The 12012-nt window shown below is 36.6% G+C and overlaps 1 protein-coding gene across 15 annotated transcripts in view; it reads right to left on the bottom strand.

Annotated features, from left to right (window-relative positions):
• HUWE1 (HECT, UBA and WWE domain containing E3 ubiquitin protein ligase 1) overlaps nt 1-12012 on the bottom strand; it is a 175053-nt gene that overhangs the window by 122363 nt on the left and 40678 nt on the right. For all 15 annotated transcript variants that reach the window (XM_060183492.1, XM_060183502.1, XM_060183503.1 and 12 more), the window contains 3 exons: nt 10038-10128; nt 1400-1498; nt 301-507 (listed from right to left, as the gene is read on the bottom strand). In XM_060183492.1, coding sequence (XP_060039475.1) covers nt 301-507; nt 1400-1498; nt 10038-10082 — 351 coding nt within the window. In that variant the 5' untranslated portion in view covers nt 10083-10128. The remainder of the gene's footprint in view (nt 1-300; nt 508-1399; nt 1499-10037; nt 10129-12012) is intronic.

Here is a 12012-nt window from a genome sequence, read left to right as displayed (position 1 = left end):
TTTTAAGTTTGAGGGAGAAAATTAAAACACTAAGAAAAACAGCAAAAAATTCAACTATTTCCAATATTTCTAAAGTAAAGTGGCTCTGAACCTGGGGCAAAGATCAATTCATGATTAAAAATCGTTTTAATCATGTATTATATTCTTCATTCCTTGAACCTTCCGAAGCAGCATAATGGAGATAATAAACTAACTTTCTCATAGGAAGCCCCTGAGCTCCCTTGAAAAGAGATCACAAATAGTAATTTATTTATTTCTGAACATGAGCAGATCATATAGGGATAATTAAACCTCTCCTACCTCAATAGAACTGTACAGATGCCGGGAAAAGCTATACTCAATGAGCAACGCTGTGAAGTTCAACACAGCTAAGAGAAGCATTTTCAGTTGTTCTCTTTCTGGTCTATCACACACAAGCATCCATGACATATTCTCCACTGTTTGTCCAGCATCTGCCAGGATTCCATCAAAGCGGTCCAACAGGTCCACCCAGTGGTATAACTCGCACTGGATAGAAAGAAGAAAATAAAATTAAGGTAAAAGTACTGTGTGGGTGCTTTGTAGATGTGCTTTTATTACAGTGGATTGCTAAGCATGGCAACACTGCTTCTCTATAATATTCTACTGCATAGAACCTCATGAGAAGGACCACAAGGAAAAAGCTCATTGTAATTAATATACATCAAGATATATAATAGCAGATATCACAATTATATCTGCATAATTGTTATTATCTAGTTATATCTTTAGAGGGAGAATTCTGGCTATATTCTGATAGCCACAAACACAATGATTCACCCTGCCATTTTTATCAAGTATTCATTTTAGAGTTATCTAAACATACTCTCAAACCATCTATTTCAGTAAATCTAAAGGAATTATGTGATTTGGATTTATTATCAATACCAATGTTAAGGAAGGCTCTTAACAGTCAAATTTATCTTTCACATTTTTTTTTTCCTTCTGAATTTTCATGAAATCAGGCTAAAAGCTACTGGTCTGGGGCCAAAAGATTGCATGAGGACCTGGGTTCAATCCCCTGCAACCCCATGGGAGCACCCTGTATGGCACCAGGGGGACAGTCCATGGACTCTGGAGTAGTTCTACATGATAGAAATCCCTTGACTCTTTTTCTATCTGAAACTGAATCAGGAGGATAAAGCCCAGTCTGCCAGGAGTGGGGGGGGGGGGGGAGACGGGGGCAGTACTGGTATCACATTTCTACAAGATCTCAGCACAAAATAAAATAATACAAAAGTTACTGGTTGGAACTGTGCTACATACACGAAATGTTTACTGCATAGATGTTGAATGAAGATAACTCACTGTGATTTATCAACCTGATCAGAACGCCAAAAAAAAATTAAAAAGACAAGTACAAGAAGCATGGGTTACATACCTTTCCAATGTTCCATGTTTTGATTTGCTGCAGTTCCAAAAGGAGTTGCTCATCATTACAAACTTTGAGCTTGTCTATTAAGGCTCTGCAGTCTGCAGGCTGAAATAATACATTCATAAAGAGTGTTATAAAATATAAGGGAAATACAAAGAAGAAAAATAAGGACATCTTTATGTTAACACCAAGCAATTTATATTGTGTGTGTGTGTGTGTGTGTGTGTGTGTGTGTGTGTGTGTGTGTGTGTGTGTGTGTGTGTGTCCAGGTGGAATTAAAGTGAAAACAACAACAACAAAAGTGTGGGTAGTATTTTTTTTTAATTTTTTATTTATAAAAAGGAAACATTGACAAAAAGAAACTCCACACAATTCCCACCACCAGAACTTCATATCCCATCCCCTCCCTTGATAGCTTTCCTATTCTTTAACCCTCTGGGAGTATGGACCCAGGGTCACTGTGGGATGCAGAAGGTGGAAGATCTGGCTTCTGTAATTGCTTCCCTGCTGAACATGGGCATTGACAAATCGATCCATACTCCCAGTCTGCCTCTTTTTTTTTTTTTTTTTTACATAGACAGACAGACAGACAGATGGATGTTGACAGCTACTTGGAAAAGTATGAAAAACAAATACAGGAAGCAAACTAAGTATAAATGAAAAGAAAATGAAGTAACCTACACCAGGTACAGCCTCAAACCTAATGAGAATGCATGACAAAGTATATTTTACTAGGGGTCCTGAGCTTTGTAAACTAAGACATCCATTACTAAATATTCATGCTTTCTTCTTAATGATGAAAGGGACTGTCTGGTAACAAGGTGTGAACTGAGAGTTTTTAGTAAGATCTGGTGGGTTGGGTGGTGAGGATGGGAAAGAGTTCAGACAGAGATACTGTCTACTAAAGGACTATGGCCACTGGAAGTGAATTCTCAAAAACAATATGGTATCCAAGGAATAAGCTTGGATATGAAACCAAACAAATCTAAGTTTAGTTTGTATTTTGATACTTGTTAATCATTTGTTTATGAGCAAGCTCAATCTCAGTTTTCTTAACAGGAAAACAGATCTATAGCTACCTCAAAAATGTGAAGCTCAATGAATGTCATATACATAGAACATTATTTCACATAACAGAAACTTAAAGTTTGAGAAATAGCATATGGAGGATTCGACTTCCGGAGGCGGAGCTACGAGCAGCAGATCGCTTTCTCTCCTCTCCCGGATCAACTAGGAATACCAAAGGAGACCACCCGGACGGAAACAAGACAGGACTAGAATGACCACAGAAACCCAGTAAATCACCCGTGAGTACAAACACGCGTGGCTGGTGACAGAGAGGAGAGAGGGGCCTAAGGAGAGATTAAGTGACTGCTAACAGTTCGACAGTTTGTCAGTGGAGACACCACCTAAAGACTGCTCCACCAACAAGGGGACAGCTGAAGGGAGGAAAGGACTCCCCAGAGACTCACCAAGTACAACTCTGAGTCTCCATTGCTACTACCCTCAGAATCTGGAGCAGCAACAGGGAGGGACACCAGGGCACAGAGATCTAACCGGCAAACTCAGGAGAAGACCTATACCTCGGTGGCATAGCTGAAGGGCTGTGAAAGTCTCTTTGCATAACCACTGGATTATCTCTGCCACACCCTGCTTTATCACTTGGTCAGGAGTCATTGATTAAGCCAAGAAGCCTATTGATAGTTTAAAAGCCCTCAGGCTACCATAGCCTACAGGGGAAAAAAAAAAAAGGCTTTTACACCACTGAACTCCAACACAGGGATTGAAAAAACTGTTAACTTATATAAAATGGTTAAAACAACAAGAAAAAATAATGGAGACTCGAACCAGGACAAGAGTCCAGCTAAAAGTCCTCCAGAGGGCAAAGCACAAAACAACGAGTTCAACATCCAAACATTAGCTAAGGAAATAATAACAGGAGTGAGTAAAGAATTTGAAAAAATTGTAATCAGAACTGCAGGAACAACAAATGAGAATATGGAAGAAAATTCTAATTATCTCATGGTTATTAGAGAGCTGAAAGCTGAAATTGCTGAGCTAAGAAGGCAACTAGCTGAACAAGCTAAAACAGTATCAGAGCAGGGCAACAAAATAGATGAACTCCAGAAAGCAGTAGAGGGCAGAGAGAATAGAATCAATGAGGCTGAAGACAGAATTAGCAAGATTGAGGATGAATTAGAGACAACTAAAAAAGAAGTAAGAGATCTCAAAAAGAGATTAAGAGATGCTGAAAACAACAACAGAGTCCTATGGGATGACTTCAAAAGAAACAATATACGCATCATTGGCTTACCAGAGGAAGAAAGAGAAGGAGAGGAAGAAAGCATTCTCCAGGCCATAATAGCTGAAAATTTCTCTAGTCTAGACAACACCAAAGACATAAAGATTCAAGAAGCCCAGAGGGTCCCAAACAGAATTAACCCAGACCTAAAGACACCAAGACATGTCATACTTAGATTGGAAAGGAATAAGGATAAAGAAAGGATCCTCAAGGCTGCAAGAGAAAAACAAAGAGTCACCTACAAAGGAAAACCCATAAGATTAGCAGCAGACTTCTCCATACAAACACTACAGGCCAGAAGAGAATGGCAAGATATCTATCGAGTGCTCAATGAGAAAGGCTTTCAGCCAAGAATACTATATCCTGCTAGATTGTCATTCAGACTAGATGAAAGCATCAAAACCTTCTCAGACAAGCAACAGTTGAAGGAAGCAACCATCACCAAGCCTGCCTTGAAAGAAGTTCTGAAAGGTTTCCTATAAACAACCAGACCACCACAAATAGAACATATATCAAAACACTCTAAAACTCTACAAGAATGGCGTTAAAATATCTTCAATCTTTGATATCAATAAATGTGAATGGCCTGAATTCACCTATTAAAAGACACAGGGTAGGAAGATGGATCAGAAAACACAACCCAACAATATGTTGTCTACAGGAAACTCACCTAACGCAACAAGACAAACACAGACTTAAAGTGAAAGGATGGAAAACTATCATTCAAGCCAATGGCCCACAAAAAAGGGCAGGAACAGCTATTCTCATATCTGACATGATAGACTTTAAAATACATAAAATTAAAAAAGATAGGAATGGACACTACTTAATGCTCAGAGGATCAGTCAATCAAGAGGACTTAACAATTATTAATATCTATGCACCCAATGAGAAGCCATCTAAATACATCAAACTTCTACTGAAAGAGCTACAGCAATATATTAACAGTAACACAATCATAGTCGGGGACTTCAACACCCCACTATCTCAACTTGACAGATCATCCAGGAAGAAAATCAGTAAAGACATAAGGGAGCTAAATGAAGAGATAGATAACCTAGAACTATTGGACATTTTCAGAGTCATTCAGAGCAAGTTGTGGTATATATACACAATGGAATACTACTCAGCTATAAAAAATGGTGACTTCACCATTTTCAGCCGATCTTGGATGGACCTTGAAAAAATCATGTTGAGTGAAATAAGTCAGAAACAGAAGGATGAATATGGGATGATCTCACTCTCAGGCCGAAGTTGAAAAACAAGATTAGAAGAGAAATAGCACATGAGCACAAAAATTATGGGATTTGGAATTAAGTGATTGTTAAAACTACATCTTTATGCTGAACTGTCGGGAAAGTCATGATGCACTTTTGCATAGAACAAAATACACCAAATCAACTGAACAAACAACACATTGAGCTATGTTGTTGTGAAATTTAAACAGGATTCTTTTTTATGGTATACAAATCAGAATATGGAGGGGCAGGGGTTTAAATATAACATCAAAAATCCCACACCTACTCTTTTTTTATTTTTTTTTAGCTTTTTTTTGCCTCCAAGGTTATTCCTGGGCCTCGAATCCACTGCTACTAGAGGCTATTTTTTCCCCTTTTGTTGCCCTTGTTTATCGTTGTTGGTATTGTTGTCATTGTTGATTAGGACAGAGAGAAACTGAGAGGGAAAGAGAAAGAGAAACAACTGTAGACCTGCTTCACCACTTGTAAAGCAATCCCCCTGCAGGTGGAGAGCTGGGGTCTTCAACTGGGATCCTTAAGCCGATCCTTGTGCTTCACGACATGTGTGCATAACCTGCTGCACTAGTGCCCAGCCCCCACCTACTTTTTTTTTTAAGATGATTTTATTTCTTAGAGACAGAGAAATTGAGAGGAATGGGAGACAGAGAGGTAAAGAACAGAGAGACACCTGTAGCCCTGCTTCACCACTCATGAAGCTTTCCTCCTGAAGGTGGACCGGGGGCTTGAACCTGGGTCCTTGTGCACTATGTGTTTGCTTATCCAAAGCACACACTGCTCAGCCCAGCCCCAGCCTTTTTTCCATTCCAAAGCAAGCATAAAGTGCATGCAAAATCAAGTCTGCACTTTTGCCTCTTCTCCTTGAATCTGTGCGTATTGAAACAAACAGGCAACATGGGAATTTAAATGACCTGTTTGTGTCGTTAATATTTGTGTCTTCTGGACCTACTCATGCCTAGTATACTATCAAAAACAACTGAAATTTCTAATAAAATGAAGCTATACAGATTTACTTTTAAAATTTTGTTGGTTAAAGAATACCAGGTTTATGATAAACACTGGGGTCCTAAAGTCACTTTGAATCTCATCATAGGGCATTTTAGTCTTTATCAAGGTTCAACTTTTTTGTCAAATGTTAAAATAACTGTTGGCAGAGAAGTAAAACCAAAGTTACTGAGGTGGTTTTTTGTTGTCCAGAAGACACAAATATTAACGACACGAACAGGTCATTCAAATTCCCATGTTGCCTGTTTTGTCATTTGTTTGTATATCTACAGTTTTACTATTGTGGCTTGTTAGAGGCATCACACGGCATTTTGTTAACTTTTAAGTTAGGAACCTAGATCTCTTAGGTCATAATGTCAATATGGTAGGCTACCTTCCATCTTAAGTGTAAACCTTTTGCATTCTTTTTTAGTGATTCAGGCCTCACTACCACTTCAGAGGCAATCTAGTAAATAGATCAAAATAGTATGCCCAAGAGATATTAGTTCAAAACTTGTTTCCTTCATGTTACATTGTACTTATCTTTCTGTATCAAAGAAAAAGAGAAACATTTACCAGACTTCTGGACCCTAATGAGGCAAGGCCCTCAAACTTCCATGTGTGTGTGTGTGTGTGTGTGTGTGTGTGTACACACACACACACACACACACACACACATATATTCTGTTTCTGTCACATCAATGCCTGAGGCATCTAAAATTCTTGTGTTTTTTTGCTCATAAACTCCAGGTTCCATAGTGACATCAGTTTAACATACCAGCACAATATTGTATTCAGCTTTATTAGGCAACCAAGGACCTGCACCTTGTAATTTGCAAAATGCAATATGGAAAAAAGTGTATTTCTACTGTATTCTCCCTACTACATAAATAAAAATCGGCTATGATTCTCTTATTTATGATAATGTGAAGAAAAGCATCTGCAATTTAAGTAGCTATTTACCTATGATTTCTATTGATTTATTCCAATAATTACATCAAACATAACGAGAAAATACCTTATAAATTGCTGACATGCAAAGTGATTAATAAATAGCTCTCTAAAAATTATAACTACTGTATGGAAAGTTGGGGCCTGCAACTCAAAAAAGTCAAGTCTTAAAAATTATCTACATTCAATGTAACCAGTACCACCTCAACATGTTTTGCTTCAGATTGTGTCCAGAGACGTCAGGTACGGAATGTCAATCTTCCAGCTTCATTACTCTGATGCTACCATGATGCCAACCTGACTTCCCTGGGCAGACAACTTCATCAATGTGTCCTAGAGCCCTACCTCCTTAGATCCCTGCCCTACTAGTGAAAGAGATAGACAGGCTGGGAGTATGAATTGACCTGTCAATGCCCATGTTCGGCTAGGAAGCAATTACAGAAGCCACACCTTCCACCTTATAAGGATCCAGGGTCCACACTCCCAGAGGGATAAAGAACAGGAAAGCTATCAAGGGAGGGGATGGGATACGAAGTTCTGGTGGTGGGAATTGTGTGGAGTTTTAGCACTCTTATCCTACTGTCCTGTCAAAATTTCCATATTTTAAAATAAAAATTAAAAAAATATTCACCTACAAATATTTCTCCTACAGCTTATATCATTAAACAATACAACATATTTAACTTTTTAAATATAAAAGCAGATCCACAACCTTAACAACTCAAAGAAATGTCTTGGCACAAATTCTAACATATAACAGGTGTGATTAACTTATGTCAAGTTCATATGTATATACACACTAGTAATCTTCTAGTTATTTCATTTAACTATCTTATAATGCTGTCACTGTATTTTTAAATTTTCTTATCAGTAGTACCTGAATGACAATGTTACCACTCCCAGAAGTCATTTTCTCCCTTTTTGGTAGATGATGAGAAAGAGATTAAGAGAAAGAGAAAGAGAAAGAAAGTAACAGAAAGAAAAGACACCTGCAGTATCTCCCTATGGGTGGAGACTGAGGGCTTGAGCCTGGATCCTCAAGCATGTGAGTTCTACTGGGTATGCCTCTGCTCAGCCCCTAATGCCACTGTTAAAATTTGTGTGATTTCTTTTTTTATCTTATCTTAGTTTTTATTTGATAAAACAGGGAGAAACTGAAGGAGGTAGCAAGGACAGAAACAGAGACAGAAAGATCTATAGCAATGCTTCAATGCTCATGTAGTCCTAACTGCTAGTAAACGGGGACTAGTAGCTTGAATCAGGGTTTTTAAGCATAGTAACATGTGTGCTCAAGCAGGTGTACCACCACCCAGCTCAGAATTTGTGTACTTTCTTTATGCTCTATTTTGAGAGCAATTTGTGTATATTGTGGAATATTTTAGATACCAAAACCCATCAAAAACAATTGAAAATTTCTACAAGAGATACAAAAAACAAAGATATTTAGTATGTATGATATTCAATAAGAAACAGTGATATTGAGGAGAATACAGGTCCAAGAAGGATTCAGAGGACCTAGTGGGGGTTGTATTGTTATATGGGAAACTGGAAAATGTTGTGCACGTACAAACTATTGTACTTACTGTTGAATGTAAAACATCAATACCCAAAAAAAAAAAAAAAATCAATACCCCCCCAAAAAAGAAACAATGATATCAAATAAAAAATAAATAGCATAAATGGACAACATATAGAAAGTACATGTATTAAGGATGTTTTAATTTGTGTTGTTTTAATACATGTATATTTTATAGAGTATATTCATTTTTCATAGCTACTACAGATTATTTTTTTAAATTTTGAAGTGTGTTGGCATCTAGAACTTTTAGTGAAAATAAATCTATTAAGACTCAAACTCTTGCCCAATTCTAAAGTAATACTCCTTGAATCATAAAGCATGAGGTCTATAGAAGTATCCTAATAATATTTTTCCTTTAAAAGATTATTAGAGAATCAATAATTTTCATAACATAATTTTGGGATGAAACTTGAAAGCATAATATTAGGAAAGATAAACTAGAGGGAAAATTATGAGTACCAGATTATCTCACAGATTGTACTTAAGAGAAGAAAAATAAAAGATACAGTGAAATGGACTAGATGGGGTGTATCATACAACATAGCCAAAGGACTCTGATTTGGAGAGAGACAGAGGTAGGGTACTGGCTAACAATACTTTCTTAACCTTAGACTGTAGTTTCAACTAGCTAATAAGAGTATTGGACTAAATCTGGGATTTCTACAATTGATGTAAAACCAACTAATATAGTTATACATTGTATAATTAAAAGTTAGTGATAATGAAAATCAGAACACTGTAGACACCTGGTAGTGCACACATTAAAGCTCAAGCATTACCATGTGCAAGGGCCTGGGTTCAAGCCCCTTACCACACCTGCATAGGGAAAGCTTCAAGAGCAGTGGAGTGGTGCTATAGGTGTTCCTCTCTCCCTCCCTCATAAAATTAAAAAAAAAAAAAAAAAAAGACTGCCAGGTGTGGTGGAGTCACATTGCAGGTACCAAGCACCGGCAATTATCCTATTAGCAAAAAGAAATAAACAACCAGAAAGTCAAAGCAAAGGCATCAAATGAAAAGTAGTTAGAAAAGTGCTATTACTTTCATTTTCTTTTTAATTTTTTGTATTATTTATTGGATAGAGACAGTCAGAAATCAAGAGGGAAGGGAGAAATAGAGAGGGAGAGAGACTGAGAGACACATACAACACTGATTCACCACTTGCAAAAATTTCCCACTGCGGTGGGGACTGGGGAACTCGAATCTGCGACCTTGTGCACTGTTAACATTTGCAGTGCACTGTTAACATTTGCAATCAATCGGGTGCAACAAAATCCAGCCCCCACTTTCACTTTCTAGAACACAATATCAAGAGATTCTATAAGTAAAATCAGAATTTTAATCTACTTTTCCTATTTCCATCTACCTTTCAATGCAAAGGAATATAAAAAGTCTATCAGATATAAATCCGTAAATCTATTTCATTAAATGTCATTCTGTTATGACACTGAATTTGAAAAGAAGCTATTTATTTTACTGCATTTTATATAAGTAAGTGATAATATATTTGGAGGGTGCCTATAGATGAACTGATAGAAATGAAAATATAGGTAGAGAAAACTTTTGGATACTTACAGCCTCAGTAGGTGTTTTTTTCAGTTTAGTTCTGTCTACTTTCATGTTTTCGATGTTTTCCTTTTTGTTTTGTTGTTTCTGGTTTTATGATCTGAAATGAAAATCCCCAAACAGAAGTGAGAAAGTTGCAACACTGAATTTTTATATTTAATATATAGAATAAAGAACATGCAAAATGTGTAAAATTTTAGTTATTATGCTTTGTCAATGCATATATATATATATATATATATATATATATATATACACACACACACACACACACACACACACACACACATATATATATGGCATAAAGAATCTCTCCAGATAAAACTGCCCAGCAATCATGTTATATAAGACAAAATTAAATGCCTTTTTAAAAAAAACAAGTGTTTCAAAATCATAATAGAAAACCTTTAAAAAACAAGTGTTGTTTTGTTTAAACACATTTTGGGCTGAACAATTTACTATAACCCAGTAGTTTTCTTGAAAACTTACCAATTCCACTCTTGGGTATTTATTCAAAGAAAATCATAAGTTTATACACAAATATTTAGTCACAACACTCCTTATTACATAATTATATATAAAAATGAAACATTAATTATATATAAAAATGAAATATTATAAAGGGTCAAATATTTTAAATATATCTAAAACAGAATGTAACACAACTGTTTAAAATTCTGAAGACAAATAATCACACACAAAAATATTCGTGGTAAGCTGAACAATTTAAGTATATATCTAATTCAACTGCTAACCCAAAAGCATACTATACAACTTGTTGCCCCTGTACAACTCTTACTATTTTAAACATTAAAAATATATTAGTTTTGATATAAGAACAAAGGCAATACAATATTTTTTACCTAGAAGATGAAAACTCCTTAAAAAAAAAATCCTGAGACTAGTACATACTATGTAGTTTGGAAGTCTCAATGTTGACCAATCCAAAGTTATGTATTTTATGCAGCTTTTGGCCTAAATTTTGTCCAACATACACTCACTATAATGGAAATATCTCCCTATCTGATCTGCACCCAGTCAACCAATGGGCATTTAAGAAGAGCTAGTGAACTATGTAGAATATGTTCTAAGATGTTCTTGTAGAAAACATTCAAATATGTCTTCCCTCCATGATCCACACTTGGGGTTTGTGATTCCAGATAACTTTTAAATTACCCCAGTAACTAACAAATAGAAAATGTGTGCTGCCAATAACCTCAAAATATCTCAAATGAGGTAAACTGTATTCTGAGAACAATGTGATGCATGAAGTAGAAATTACAAGGGAGAGTAGAACTTAATAAGTTCTCATCACGGGAGTTGGGCGGTAGGTAGCACAGCGAGTTAAGCACAGGTGGTGCAAAGCGCCAAGGACCAGCATAAGAATCCCGGCTCAAGCCCCAGGCTCCCCACCTACAGCGGAGTCGCTTCACAGGCGGTGAAGCAGGTCTACAGGTGTCTTATTTTTCTCTCCCCCTCTCTGTCTTCCCTTCCTCTCTCCATTTCTCTCTGTCCTATACAACGATGACATCAATAACAATAATAACTATAACAATAATAACTACAACAATAAAATGACATGGGCAACAAATAGGGAAAATGAATAAATAAATAAAATCTTTGGAATTAAAAAAAGTTCTCATCACAAAAAGAAATACTGCAACTACTAATTATACATTGTGAAGATCATTTTTCAGTATACACAAATACATTGTTGGTATGCTTCTAAATTCTGCTTCTAAGACCCCTTCTGTTACATTGCTTGATGAGGCTGTGGTCAATTTACATAATCATTGTTTTCATTAGTTTAATCCCCACTGGTTCACGCTATTTTCCTTCTCCCCACCCCCTATCCTACATACTTCCTCTTCCTGACACTTCCACCTCAGGAGACATAAAAAACAGGGCTTTCGAATGAAGAAAGATTGGATTGCTGAACTGCATCCCCGCTCATCAATAAAGATTGACCTGCGTTCCCAGCTCA

This window comes from Erinaceus europaeus, chromosome X (assembly GCF_950295315.1).
Source record: "Erinaceus europaeus chromosome X, mEriEur2.1, whole genome shotgun sequence".
Classification (NCBI taxonomy): domain Eukaryota; kingdom Metazoa; phylum Chordata; class Mammalia; order Eulipotyphla; family Erinaceidae; genus Erinaceus; species Erinaceus europaeus.
This window is presented reverse-complemented; position numbering and strand designations above follow the sequence as displayed.